The 15,508-nt window shown below is 36.1% G+C and overlaps 1 protein-coding gene across 3 annotated transcripts; it reads right to left on the reverse strand.

Annotated features, from left to right (window-relative positions):
* Positions 1-1,698: 1,698 nt before the first annotated feature.
* Positions 1,699-7,743, reverse strand: LOC103974085 (growth-regulating factor 7-like). Of its 3 annotated transcripts, XM_065155428.1 has the most exons (6): positions 7,121-7,743; positions 6,244-6,468; positions 5,369-5,708; positions 3,072-3,402; positions 2,604-2,963; positions 1,699-2,157 (listed from the first exon to the last, which is right to left on the reverse strand). In XM_065155428.1, the coding sequence occupies exons 1-6, from the start codon at positions 7,521-7,523 to the stop codon at positions 2,155-2,157; spliced, it is 1,662 nt and encodes a 553-aa protein (XP_065011500.1). In that variant the 5' UTR covers positions 7,524-7,743; the 3' UTR covers positions 1,699-2,154. The 3 variants fall into 3 exon arrangements, with proteins under 3 accessions (XP_065011500.1, XP_018677246.2, XP_018677247.2); XM_018821701.2 differs by lacking the exon at positions 1,699-2,157 and having other exon boundaries at positions 2,179-2,963; positions 5,369-5,705; XM_018821702.2 differs by lacking the exon at positions 1,699-2,157 and having other exon boundaries at positions 2,180-2,963.
* Positions 7,744-15,508: the final 7,765 nt, after the last annotated feature.

Here is a 15,508-nt window from a genome sequence, read left to right on the forward strand (position 1 = left end):
TGATGCAGGATGTTTCGATCAGGATGAGATAATTAAAGCAGGAAAAATCATGTTATGCCGGAGGAACATGTCAGAAGATTGGACGTCGGGCCAGTGGATCGGTCGACGTATCGACAGAAGGCTTCGGGCCATAGACTCGGGCATCGGGCCAAGAAGAGCGGGTATTGTGCCAAGGATATCGAAGTTGCGGAGTGCCGATTGGGTAATAGGCCGTAAGAGAGGACGATGCGCCGAATAATCGGACGAAGCGTCGAGGGACCAATGACATGCCGTACGACTTGGTTAATTACTTAGGATTAATTGTCTCGATCAAAGTTTTGTTTTACATGTGCGGGATTAACTACGATGGAAGTTAGACATGCAGCAGGAGTTGCATCGGAGTCAAGACTATGATCACGTTGGGGGTTCGAGAGTTCAACGGAAGTCCGGACGGTCGTCGAAGGTTCTACGGGAACAAATCCAAGAAGTCCAAGAGCTTACCAAAGAAGCTCGTCGGAACTCGCCAAGTGGATCGTCGCAAGTCCAGGAGTTTGCCGGAAGTCCGCCGGAGCATCGCCGAAGGTTCGTCGGATGTTCGCCGGAAGCTCGCTAGAAGAAGCGATTGACGCACCGGAGCAAGTTGTAGTAAATGTCTTAAGAAATATCGTAGTTAGCATGTAGATTAAGTTAGGAATGGGAGGTGATCCCATTAACTTAATCTGGGGGCAATTGGGTCCTTGATAGACCCAAATTGGGCCGAATGGATCAACCCATTCGAACCAGAATTCCTGCTAGGCGGTGGCACCGCCCAGGAGATGGTCTCCCAGGAAAGCTGGGCAGTGCAACCACTCCAGTCAGGCGGTGGCACCGCTTGGGCTCAGTCTCCGAGCGAGACTAGGCGGTGCAACCGCCCCTGTCAGGCGATGGCACCGCCCGAGCTCGGTCTCCGAGCTTTGTCTGGCGGTAGTACCGCCAGGACCCCGAAAATCCGGGAGGTGACATTTTTGAGCTCCAAATTCAAACTAGTTTTAGGCCTATATATACCCCACCCTTTCCTGCATGAAAGGGCACCGAAAATCTAATCTTACTCTGTGATTTTTAGAGCTTAAAAGTGTTATAAAGGTTAGAAGTTCTCCTCCCTCTTTTCTTCCAAGTTTTGCTTTCAAGAGAGGGGAGAAATTCTATAAGGATTGTCTCCTAAGCCCATCAAAATGAGTGAAACTGTAAAAGGATAGTTGGCCTTCGCCTATTGAAGGAAGGCCTCTAGTAGACGCCGGTGACCTCATTAGAGGAGGAAGCCGAAAGTGGATGTAGGTCACGTTTGACCGAACCACTCTAAAATCTGGTTTGCATTTCCTTTGTACTATTTATCTTAACTGCAAACTGTCTTCCTTACTTTACTTCAAATAAGTTTCCTTAAGCTTTCAAAGTTATTATCTGCACGAAACGACTTTTATGTTGGAATCAGATTTCAACGTACGAACATAGTTTTAATTGTCGAAAGTTTTTCGCTGCACTAATTCAACCCCCCCCCTCTTAGTGCTCTTGATCTTAACACTAAACACTATCAGCTATTTAATAGAATGAAAATAGAAGAACATGATGAGAAGCAATCAAGAAAAAAGGAGGACACAAATTCCTCAAACTCTTCACAAATGTATTGAGATTTGATGCTATTGTGGCTAATTACTTAGCCTTTTCTTTTCTATATCAAATTTGGGACTGTTGTGTCACATTTCCAGCAGCATGTACATGCAGCATGCAAGAGACAAGAGAGTACATATACACAGTTGAAGCATCTTTTGTTGCCATTTATTGCTTGTGGATATGGCATCATCATCTGCAAGAGCTTTAGTTGCTCCTCCACAGTAAAGGCACTACCACTTCACAGTTGTCCACTGTAGAAGAAATCATCACAAAGGGCGTCTACTGAGGGGAGGGATTCCTCATTCCTCCATCTTCACATCTGTTCAAGATGCACTTTTATGATTCTGTAGCAGTTGAACCAATGCATAGCAGTACTTTTTCAAGCAGAAGATTGCTAAGGCAGCACCAAAAGCAGAGGCAGGAGATCCTGCTGTTGGGCTGTCAGGGTGCAGAAACAACTCCTAACTCATTGGTAAGAGTTCCACATGCCTGTAGGAAGATGCTGTGAATTCCTGTACATGAACAGCATCACTGCTGAGATGACCAAGAGTCAGATATTCATTCCACTTATGACAGCAAATCTTAATGCTTGTTGTTTGAATCATCAACATAAGATGTAAGAGTATTTAATCTAATAACACAGTAGAATATCTGAGCAAGACAAGGTTTCATATTTAGCCTCTCACAACTTTCACATTACAGATCCAAAACACGATCACTTTCAAATCTCTCTCTCTCTCTCTCTCTCTCTCTCTGAAAAAAAAAGCCATTAGTTGAAGCCATCCAGAATGTATTGTTGATAGAGTGAATATTACACAATAGAAAGAACATATAATGATCATTAGAAAAGAAAAGTGCATTGGTTTTGCATTCCTCACTGTCGTGTTATTTGCTAGGCTTTTTCTCATATCATTTGCTGTCTTCTCATATCATTTGCGGACCAAAGCATGCTATGAGGGGATGGTAGGGAGATCTACCTTGGTTGAGCCAAAAGTATCATCACACATGCTGCCATTGCTTTCATGAGACTTGTGGTTCTCCACCCTGGGGCTACTCCTGGTGCTGCTCGACACTGAACAAAATGAAGTTTTCTGTAGGATGCCGGTTGGAGAGGACTCCAACCAAGTGTGCAAACCACAGCTATCAGTCAAGAAATTTACAGATGATGACAGCAGGTTTCTGCATTGGTCATCCACATTGCTAGTGTTATTGTTTAGGACCTCTCCTAGAGGTCCAGCCAAGGAAGACTCCCAGGAGATTGGCAACCAACCTGGCTGACAATTGCTTGCTTCACTTGGTGCAGCTGCTCCTAGACCCACATCAATTGTATCATATTCCTGCAGTGATTTATAGGGAGAACTTAAAAGATTTCATGTGGAGGAGAAGAGGACGCAAACTCAGAGCAAGCCATAGGGATTGAGATAGAGAGATTGCATTTCTTCTACCTCAGACCGCGAGATATTTGAATGATCAGACTGGTTCCTGGGCCAGTCATCAGTGAAGGGTCGAAGGGGATGGGTTTCGGTCTGCTGGTTGTTGAGCATTGGGATGGTGATATAGCTGATATTATCAGAGAAGGAACTGCTCTGAGGTTTCAAAAGGGAATCCATGGAAATGTGCCCAAGTTCTGTTTCAGATGAGGATCCTTTAAAGGGATCATGTTCTTCTGATACTGGAAATAAATTACTCATGCTTCTTGAATTAAAAGAATCTAGCATGGAAAGGTCTTTGGAATTCTGTGTACGTCCATTTACATTTCCATTGCTCATTGTGATGCTGCCAATGGAAAGTAATCACCAATTAGAAATCAGAAGGAAAAAATGGTTCAAATGAACATGTTCAGAAGTAACTTGGACTGCATATACTGCTGCCGAAGTAATATAGTGAAAATTTGAAACAAAGGACCTAACACAATGGAAGTCTAAATGTTAAGATCCTCCACTTCAACTGTCATGCTCTTGTCCATCCTTAAGCCAACTCTCTATTGCAAAATTAGTCTAAAATGGATCTAAATATACTAAATCATACATTCCTTGAAAGGAAGGTATAGTATGGTAAACATCAAAGATACAGTGCATGTAATATGCGCATCAAGGAATGAGGACAGAACATGGTAAACAAAATCATGTGATTCCATGAAAATATATTGCATCACATGATAATGCTATAATAAATTGATACATCCAGGAAACTTATCTCAGGTACCTGCATATGGAATTTCTGTTGATGAGATGTTCCAAGCATGATTTCCTGACTGTTATCCTCTTTGACACCATCAAGACACGTACCCAAGCCAAATATTAATAAGATACTAAGACGAATGCATTGCTATGGCACATACTGTATTATTCAATATTATGAAAATACATTTTTTAAGAAATTAAAATACAGAGTTTTTCAAGATGTAATATGAAAAAGCAAAATGGTTGCTACCTTAGTGACTGGTACATAAAGCTCTACGTTATGCATGCAACAAGATGTTATTTGATTATTATATGAATATATATATATATATATATATATATATATATATATATATATATATATATATAATTGCAAGCGTCGAATAGGCTATCATAATAATGGTAATTTGCAGGGAACGAGTTAGATGAAAATACATAATCACTGAAAAACCTATTTAATTATGGGAACTTGCCTTTTATTATTTCATGACAGAAACATACAGAAGATTAAGTTATATGATAAATAAAAGGTCCAAAATCATGAGATGTATATAATTTATTAACAACCATTTATCCATAGCAGCCCTTACAAAAGCAAAGCTCAGGGAAACAGGCCTCCACAGGGTCTAATAAATTTATACATGTAAAGGTAATAAAAATGTCACTGCATTTTACTTGTTAGATTCTCGTGCATGTAACTTCAATTTTATGTTTGATGAAATCAATGATCCCTGAATGTTATCATGATGAGCACATAAAATCTTCTTTTTTTTTTTTACCTTATCCCCTGGACATTAGATCATTTGTCAGCTTTGGTACTTAGTCCATTGGTGGTGGTGATTCAGCACAGATGGTTTTAGCAACAGTATAAAAAACATTTATTTTTTTTCTTCTTCATCCTGCCCTTTATATTTCTTTATACCTTTTGCAGCCATCACTTTCTTCCCCTCAACACTGCCTCCACCATGCAAATCCCTAGTGTTCACCCATCCAGTTAGGCCACCCATTCTACACAACATTAAAGTCTTTCCTGCCTTCCCCATCTCCAAACAGAGCTTCTTACTTCTCCTCCTATTCTCTTTATGTGCTTATCAAGATAAGGTTGAGACCAGTGGCACCATTACACTGGGCTATAAAAGCCCTTATATCCAATACATTACTGTACTCAGTTGATTCGTTAAAACTATTGAATGGGCTAATTGGCTAAATTGAAAAGAAGAATCAACTTAAGCAGCAAGCCATGATCATTAATGTTAAGATTTGAAATCAACCATATACATAGCACTCTCTAAACTTTGCGAACTTTTCATGATAATATCAAATATCTGGAGGATATTAGCAATTAGAAAACTGAGAAATATTAAAAAAATTGTAGCAAAACAGTAATGTTGATGCCTAAAACATTAATTTAAATGGCCTGTTCAAGTTTGTACATAATGAAAATGTACTCCATAACACTAGGGGCTATCAAATGCATGAAAAAGGATATCGATCATCTAGGTTTCAAGAATTTATCAATGCCAATTGAAATATAAATGGTTTTGTGTCATCTTATTTACCTGTCAAACTGTGCAGGGCAGCAATTGGTCATGTTTGTTTGCAGACTTTCAGTTTGATGCTGTGAAGTGGTGAGTTTACCGGATATTCCACCACTTTGATTAGCAGAAACAGATTGTGAAGGTGCTAAGGAAGGTATTGCTTTCATGGCATGGCTAGTGCGGCCTTCCACATGCTTTCTTGAACGATGGCGGCCCCGATTGATGTGCCGCTCACAGTACTTCTGGTCAGCAACAGCTTCCCTTGAGCATCGCCATTTTTTCCCATCAGTTCGACGGCATCTACCAGGTTCTGGATCATCATTTCCCGAGTATCCTTGATGGTACAACCCCCATCCAACTGCTGAAGCAATGAAAGTAAAAGAAAGAAATAACCAAATACAATACAACACCATTAGAGCTGGTCATTGTGTGAAATCAAAACTTCCTGACCAAAAACCAACAGAAGTTGTCATGTTGTAGCAGAACATATAACAATATGTATGAATCCTACCAAAAAATTTGTGAAAGTAAAAAATAGAAAAGAACAGATTTGCTAGGAAAAGGAAGAAGAGAAGGTATAGCTCAAGGTTACTTTTGAGATCATTTTGACAACTATCTAATAAGAAGAACGACTAATATAAGGTAAAAAACACAGTTTTCTAGAATAAGCATCTTAAATTCGCTTTCTACCAAACAAAGTCTTTCTGATGGTTGACAACTTCACAATGTAAAAGAATATTCCATTTTTTATTGCGATAAAATGAAAAGAAGCGTAACCTCTCAAGTCAAAAGGACAAATTAAACACCTATGAGAGTAGCTGATTAGGTAATGACACATTGGTTCCTCTTATGCTTATTTTCTATGCATATTTTGTCTTGAGCGTGGAAAGCCTTACATGTGCTTGAGCCAAAGGATCCAACTGGAAGGGAAGAAAACCCAAAAGTGCTGAGACTTGTTCTAAAAGGGATGAACAGGCTGGGTGGTATGGCCACATTTGCAACAATGTGTTTGTAGATCAAAGCCTGGCGTTCGAGCTCCAGCCACTGCGTTGGAGTGAATGGCCACCTCACCCTCGCCAAAACTTCATTCATGTTCACATCAAAGCTCCCTGAACACAAGCCTGAAAACAGCATAAATAAAGATAAGCAGAAATGTAAGGAAAAGACAAGCAGGTGCTCAAACCAAACCACATCAGATGAAGGTGCAAAATGAACAAATAGGAACAAAGCCCTCGAAGGGTAACTGGCGGAAGTGCCACAACTCGCAGCAGGCATTACTTGTCTGCAACATTAGGGAAGAACATCAACCGTCAAAATGGTTCCTTTTTCCCCGCTTTTCCACCTCTTGCTCATGATCCTTCTTCGGAGAAATAACATTGGTTAACAAGATTCAAGAACAGAATCCACCAAGGTTCTCGCATTTGCTCTTTCCCCTTCTCATTAATACTTACACACTTTTCCCCCTTCTTTCGCTAGAAGAAATGTAGAATCTTTCTGCCCAAATCCAGAAGTTTGAAGACAATACCCAACCCGAGGGAAAAGAGAAAAGCTTGCTTTTTTTCAAGACGGAATCAGGGCTAAGGATTCAAAGATTGCCATGAAAAGACCCTCTTGCAATCAGCACTGGAATCAAAGAGACCACTAACCAAACAACCGCTTTCTTGTGCTTGAATGGAAACCTATTCCAAAGCCCAATCAGACCACCAAAAGCCCCAGCTCGCCTACACAAGCCCCAGAACACCTAAATATAGGCGTATATTTAATGCAAGTTACCTGCATTCCTGAGACAAGAGGGTGTTGAAGTGGGCGCCGACCGGTGGTGTTGGTAAGGCAACGTCCCATCCAGGCTCAGCCCCATTGCTTCTTGCTTGAATGTTGAGGAGAAACTGAGCATTTGCGCTCCATCAGGGAAGAGGTAGGGGTAGCTGGGGACGAGGAAAGGAGCCACCTTTGCAGTCGGTGCCACCTTAGGCTCGGTTCGAGCCAGCTTGAGGCATCTCATGTCATGGTCCTCGGCTTCTGGTGAGGTCTCATTCTTCTGTAAAGAAGATCCCGAGAGCACTCTTTGCCTGCTGAGTTCAGTGTCGGAGGAGGTCATGGAAGATGAGTAGACACCACCAGCATCAGACGACGCAGCCACTAGCATATCCATATCCACCACCCCACCAAAGTCCATCTCCTCAACCACTCTCGACTCCGCTACAAGGGAACGGATGCAAGGAGGGCAGAGGTGGGTGCAGGAAGGAGAACATGAAAGGGAAGTAGTGACATGGAGGGGAAGGAGAAGAGTGGGAGCAGGAAAGGAAGCAATTTTAAGGTGAAGTGTTTGGCTTGGATTTGAGCTCCAAATCCGGGTTGGTTTTCTTCTTTTCGGGGAACAGGGGCAGTGAGTAAGAACAAATCATTCTGGTGGATGAGAGAGAAAGTGTGTTGGTACATGTATTATTAAATGCTCTCCTTGGACAATTCCAAGAACACAAAAAAAAAAAGAAGACATTTTGGCTTTGGCTTTGGCTTCTACAGAAAAAGAAGAAATCTCTCTCTTTCTCTCTGTACATAGAGATGTTCTTTGCATTTCTACTGTCTTTGAAGTTTGAGCAGTCTTAAGAGAAATAAATAGGTACTCAATAAATAAAAGGCAGAATCTTATCTCACTAATTTGTAGATGTGTAAATAATAAGGTACTTCAGTTTATAAAATGGTTGTCTTGAAAGACAAAAGCAATAGTGCTAATCTCAACATTATGTAATATTTTAGTTTATGAATATTATCTTCTGTTTCCTAAGCTGATCATTATATAATATTTTAGTTTTTGAGTTCATTAGAAATTTTGGCCTTGTATGTCTATAGAGTGGCTTCAACATGGTGGTTATGGGAACTTCACTCTCCACTTGGTAGGTTCTCTTCTATGTTTTTATTGCTTAGGGAAATAGTACCATGCCACTTGCCTTTTGCTTCCTTGTACAAGTCTCCTACTTTTGTTTTCTTCCTCCTTAGGAGACTCCATCCATACTTACAAGCTCAACTGGTAAGACTCCATCCATGCTTACAAGCTCAACTGGCAAGTGATGTGCATTAACACTTGTTATCACATCCCAAAACCAAAAAAATCACATGCTCTATTAGGTTATGGATCTAACCCAATATATTATTACACTATATGATGTTTTTTTAGTATTATTTTTAATCATCACCTAATACATGAATATTTTCTAACATGCGCTTAAGAGATGACATCTAGTTTTTTTTTCTTCTTTTTGTTGAAAATTATTAAGAAGAAACCATTGGTCTTTCCTAAGGTACATTCACATAGTTTTAGATTTCCCTTTTTATGAGCTCACTTGCATCAGTTGGTATTATGAACAAAGATTATATTGTATTGAGCACTAAATATAAGCCTTGGGGCCTCATTAGACCAGAAAAAAAGGAGAACATGGAAGTGCACCCCAACTACACACAGGCAGTGTCCTTCACAAGGAAGGGAACACCGCAAAGATCTCAATATTTGTATCTCTCAGTCTCAGCCACAGAAGGGAAGGAAGATCCCACAAAGCCCATAGAAATAGGAGTGAGTGGTCCCATGACAAGCTTGTCATGTGGAGCAGCAGCAAGTGTAACTACAGTAGTGAAGGTGACCATTGATCAACAACCAGTCCAAAGTCCAGCTCTTCCCTCACATGTCTCTACACTCAATTTGGTTTTGTTTACTCTCGGTCTAACCCTGGTTGAGGTTTGTCTTAAGCACGCTTTTGGCATCCTGAGCCAAACTAATGGCAAAAGATAACCCAACCCTCCCCCCAACTTGAATCAGGGTTAAGGATTAAAGTTGGGGGGAGGCTTTTATTAACCTTGTATACTTTTTGTCCCCCTGCAACCATTTACATACTGGTCATCACTTCTCTCTCTTCCTGCACAAGTACAAGGAGGTCATTCTTTATGTGCTGCCTTTCACTTTGTGAGTACAATGAGTTCTGAAAGATAAAAAAGAAGGTGGATAGATGTTTACACAATTTCAGATATGCAACAAGAGCATGATGATCCTTTTGTGGAACTTTTTGCAGCAGCAAGTTGGCAAGCAACAGAGGTTTAGGGTTAGGGTTGGACCAGGATGGTTGAGAGCTGCGTGTCGAAGCATATGCATCAACACTCTCTCAACTTGATAGAAGCTCACTGGAATGAGAGGAGTTTGCAGTTTAGTGACAGTTTTTGGACCGCATGCCTGCTGGTGCTGCACTTAGAATTTGCATTACTTATTGCTGCACAAAGTTTGGAGTTCAGTGATTCAGTTGTTGGTCTACTGGGGAGGAGTACTGCACTTTGAATCTTCATCACTCATTGCTGTAAAAGACTTTGGAGAAGAGCAGTTCAGTTCTGAGTCTACCAGCTTTAATCATTGTTGCACAAATAGGCCTTAAGATGGGAACTAATTTGATAGCTCTGAGTTGTATTTTTATGCTAAAGGATTGATTATATGGGTAATGCCATGCATAATTGTTGATGAGCCAACATTTATATATAGATGTAAGAGGATTTGTTTGGGAAGCAATAAATCTCTTTGACATATCCATTTTCTTTTCCTTTTTTTTTTTGGATCTAATTAAACTTATAAGAATATGACATGCTGAGCCAATCAGTTAAATACATGAAGAAGATTTATATTTCCCAAAATGACTAAGTGAAAAAGATAATATCCTTAATTACATTCCAAATTATGTAAGGAGGATCATTTTTGTTTACTAGCAAGTGACATAGGGCCTTCCAATATGACTCCATTAGGATCTTTTGAACTACTTACTTCATCTATCATAGTCTTACAGACCATTTGCAACAGCAACTTTCTCATAGTACATACAGAACTTAGCAGTATTATCTCTAATCACAATACCAACACCCTTTCACCTACTATGATTCCAAAAATCATCATCATTAAACTTAAACCATTTTAAAGGTTGTTTGTTATTTCGTCTCATATATATAGTGATATGAAAGAGATCTCTCAAATAACACACAGACAAAATAAAAGGAGGCTGGTGGTATAACAAAACCTTCTCCTCTCTCTCTCTCTCTCTCTCTCTCTCTCGTGTTTATTTTGAAGTCTCCGAATGGGCCCACTAATGGTCCATCAAGTCATGTGCAGCCCATTGTTGCATCGACCCCACACGAATTGTGAGAGAGAGAGAGAGAGAGAGACGAAGTCGTCGTGGTGATCATATCCTTCGGCAGAATCCAACACCGAGGGCATGATAAGGACGTGTCAACGACTAGATCTGGTCCACACTATTGTACCAAAAAAAGGTTGTACTTTATTCTATTATATTCTATTTTTAATCTCCCCTATTACTGGAAATATTTACTTGCTTGATAAAGAGTTGTATCCTATTTGTGATTCCATGCGCACCCCATTTTCAAGTAATTCTATCAAAATTATTTTCGTAAACAACTAGATAGTCCTTTCTTCTTTCTTCAACCAACCCAAGCCTAAGTTTATTATCATCCTAGAATTCTGAATTTCTAAATGATTTTCATATATTATATGGATCAAAATATACACATAAATATCAAAGGAGTTTCTTATAAAAGCTCATATATATATATATATATATATATATATGCAAATGAATAAATGTTCAGTAAAGCTATAAATCCGCTTCCTCAATGCCGACACAATGGAGGAGTCCAAATGAGTCTCCTTCCAATTTGCCCCGTTTCCCACCTCACCTATGACACTATAACTATGGGATGCATGGCTGACATGGATACATCAAAATTTGTATCATATTTTATTCTACTTGCACAAGGAAATCCAACCATATCCCTCCCTATCTTTTAGGTTACGCACCAACCAATAAATTTAAAGTTATTTTTATGTCTATTTTATTTAAATGATGAACTCTATTTCGACACCATCGCACGATCAAAATTGATCTAGTATATAATTTAAAATATAAATTATCTTAGCACGCTCGATACATCCAAATCTAAATAGTTACCCAGGTTCAAATTGGGCCATTCTACCCATAGCTATTTATGATTAATGTGTACATAATTTACATAGATATCAAACTTAATATGGGAAAGAAATTGTTGTTTGTGTTCCAGTAATCATCAATGATCAAGGGGACATACACATCCTACAAGAACTAGTTTGATAGGGATAATGATGTCCTTTGTGGGTGGCTTGTGGCTCAATGATTAAAGTAGGGTAGATGGTGGAATCGAAGACAGGGAAGAAGCACGGGGAGTTGTGCCATATGGTGGGACATTAAAACAAAACCTCAGCTTTCTCTCTAGGGTTCTACAAAGCACACCTACAAAAGCCATATTGAGGAACTCAGTCCTAAAATTATCTTTATGGATGCTATATATAACTCCATAGTTTAATATATATTTTTATTCCTTAAAACAATTATGATATTTATTTTGATATATATATATATATGGTAGGTCAATTCATAATGCTTACCTATATGAGGCATTAGGATGATGAATATACATAATCTTATTATTATATAAGTAAAGAGTCCGATTTCATAATTGAAATGAATTAAGTCTATAGATATAATCTATTGCAATTAAATTCTTGATAATAAATGGAAAAGAATAGTGTTTATGTCCTCAAAATCAAGTACATATGATGTAATATAAAGGATTTATCTAATAAGTCAGAATTAACTGACTTTTATCACTAAATCATCAAGATAAAAATATATGATAAATATAATGAAAAAAAATTGCATTTAGCTGCAAATGAGCTTTAGTCACTCAAGCCGTTTTTAACTTTAGATATGGAAATTTTGTTATATTAATATTTTTAATTTTGATCTCTTTATTGTACTATTTATACTTGTATTCTTTTTTATATATGCTTTAATAATGGTAGCTTTAGTACATGCATAGCCATCTTATATATATCATCGATATTTTGTGGACTTGGACTTTAGATATACGAAATTTTAGCTTTTTGTTTATATTAAATAAAAGAATAGGGTACATTGGATTTTGTTAAATTACATTTTCTAGCTAAAATTGGCCTCAATTGTCAACATCTATCCTACATCTTTGTGCACTTTAGAGCATTCTTGGAACCATTACAAAGAAGATTCAAATACAGAAACCTTAAAATGATACCTAACTTTTAATGTAGGACATGCATCTAGAGTGTGTGTGTGTGTGTATACTTCATCTAATATCCTTTGATTAACATACAATTATCAATAACTTACCAATCACTATAATAAAATATTATAACATTTTTTAAAAATTTTATCATCATAATTTTAAAAAAATATTACAATAATAACAATAATAAAATCATAAATCTTAATTATTTGATGTTAGTTATATGAATCTTTTATTTTTATTAAGATATATTAATATTGCCATTAATATATGTTAAAAAGTCTTATGATTAGTTAGGTTTACAATACTTAAATTTTTATTTATAGATTTTATTAAAGTCAGTATCATATCTAAAGATCTCTTAAGCATATACCTATATCATCTTAAATATTTTTTTATTATCTTATCCTTTATTGAAACGATACCTAATTCATGAATAAGAGTATTTTTTTTTCCTATCTTTCCCAATAACTCCACTCATCAATCTTAATATTATAATCTCAATAATATAATTTTTTTATATATATTATATTTTAACTACTCAACACTTAGATCCAAGAAGTATTATTGGTTTTAAAATTATTTTATAAATTTTTTAATCTTAAATATATTCAATGATCACATAAGACTTCTGACGTCCCTTCATATTTTAACCATCTTATTTTTTGTTTTTGAAGAATATTCTCTCTCTAACTTATTAAAAAATTAATCCAAGATACCTAAAGCTTTTATTTAAAGAGACATCTTATTTATTTAACTTAATTATATTCTTCTATCTATTTCTAGAATCATTAAGATTATATTTTATATATTTAAATTTAGTTATACATAATTTAAAATCTTCAATTTTAAAGCTTACCCCCATAGCTCAAGTTTATAATTAATTCTACTTAAGTTTTCATAACTAAGATAATATCATCAATAAATAATCTATCATGTGAGTGATTAGTAACTTCATTCGTGCTAATGTAAAAAAAGTAAGGACTTGATACCGATCATTCATGTAATTTTGTGCTAATAGGAAATATATTAGACACACTTTCTATAGCTTTAAAATGAATAGTTACGTTATCATACATATCCTTAATAATATCAATATAATTAGTGGATACACCATTTATTTCTAAAATTTACTATAATAAATCTCTAAAAACCTATAATAGGCTATTTCTAAGTCAATAAATTATATACAAAATTTCTTATTCCTTATACTTTTTTATTAATTATCTTAATAAATAAATAACTTGAATGGTTGATCTTTCAAACATAAAATTAAACTAAACTTCGGATATATTTGTTTAAAGCCCTATCCTATTTTTGATTTTTTTCCCAAAGTTTCATAGTATGATTAATTATTTTAATTCCTTTATAATTTGAATAATTTTATATGTTATTTTTATTTTTATAAATTGATACTAAGAAACTCTTTCTCTATTCATCAAACATTCTTTTGAATTTCATGATTTTGTTAAATAAACTAGTTAACTAAACTACTTCTCTATCCTTTAAACTTTTTTAGATGATATAATTAGGCCTCGTACTCTTAGCTAATTTTATCTTCTTAATACGTGTTTTACTTCACTAGTTCTAAAATTATTAACAAATTTATGATTATTAAATCTATCACTATTATTTATCATTAAATCTAAGTCCTATATGAAATATTTATTAAATAATTTATAAAAATAATTTTTTAATCTCTTCTTAGTCTCGGTATCATTAACAAAATATTCTTTGATCTTCGTCTTTAATAATATTTCTAAATTTTTATACTTTTTTTTCTAGCTTTAGTAACTCGATATATATCTTTTTCATCGTCTTTAGCACTTAATTTATTATAAAAAATATTATAAAATTTGTATCTTGCCTACTAATTATTGTTTTAGTCTCTTTTTTAGATTCTATATATTTTTATTTTTATAATTTTGCCAATCTTTTAAAAAATATTAATGTTAATTAAAATTTAAATAACTCTATAGAATGATCAAATGATATTTAGTTAATAAAAAACACCTTTTTTTTTCTTTTCTTTTTGTAGGGATTCATATGCTAAACTTAAATTTAGAGTGATGAATGCAAAAATCCCTGATTTATTATAAACATTAGAAGAGAGCCATTTTTTAACTCATGTTTATTAAAACCAGTGGTAGCCTTTTCAGTGGCATACATAAATTATTGCAACTTGTTTGGTATGTAGAGGCTCTTCAATCTAAGCACCTATTGCAACAAACTTCCCAACACTCCCTTGATGTTGGGAACCCATTGGAATTTGGAATCTCAAACAACAAGTGGAGCCATTTGACTAAAGAAAGAAAAGATTCATAGGAGACATTAAACTATCATCATTGGTTGATGATGGCCCCAAGAAGAGAACAAGAGGGAAGTCTTGCAAGTGAGGATGGGAGAGACCTAACGGATTGATGCCTTTGTTATACTCTACACCTCCCCATGAAGAACTTTAGCCACCACCCTTCTACTAATACGTGTTATGCTTGAAGAAAACTAAGGGGATAATCCATCTTATACTTTGGCTCCGCAAGATCACTGCATACTTGAGATCACATGCATAGGGTACAAATCTTGATTATGTTGATAACTAATAAGAATGCAAGATGGAATATGAAGGATGAATACTACATTGCCACATGTTCTTAGGTTTGGTAAATATGCAATACATCAAACTCAATATATGAAGCCAATCTATCTAGTCCATGGTATATTGTATGAAGGTCTCCGTGGACTAGACTTGTAAACTTTGGATCCAAATCTCACAAGAACATCAACAATTGAACCCATAATTACTTGTTGATTACCCCCAAAAAAAAAGGTACTTTTTTTGTTGCAAACATCCACATTTGCAAGCCTAGAGAAATATAAATATGATTTTATTCAAATATATTGTTGTTACGTAGGCTTATTTGTGGAACAAATTTTTATTAAAACAATGTTGACAACAATGAGATGTTTGGTGATTTTTTTTTTTGGTCCAAGGTGAGGAAATGGGTGGAATAGGCCCACTCACCAAACAAGTAAAAGGTCTGT

This window comes from Musa acuminata, chromosome BXJ3-6 (assembly GCF_036884655.1).
Source record: "Musa acuminata AAA Group cultivar baxijiao chromosome BXJ3-6, Cavendish_Baxijiao_AAA, whole genome shotgun sequence".
NCBI classification, from domain to species: domain Eukaryota; kingdom Viridiplantae; phylum Streptophyta; class Magnoliopsida; order Zingiberales; family Musaceae; genus Musa; species Musa acuminata.

Excerpts from the sequence above, each read along its gene's own strand:
- LOC103974085 (XM_018821702.2), bottom strand. The coding sequence starts at position 7,523 with ATGGACTTTGGTGGGGTGGTGGATATGGATATGCTAGTGGCTGCGTCG. Across the intron at positions 6,469-7,120 it reads CTCTTGTCTCAGGAATGCAG|GCTTGTGTTCAGGGAGCTTT; the intron begins GTAACTTGCATT and ends TGCTGTTTTCAG. Across the intron at positions 5,709-6,243 it reads ATCCTTTGGCTCAAGCACAT|CAGTTGGATGGGGGTTGTAC; the intron begins GTAAGGCTTTCC and ends TCATTGCTTCAG.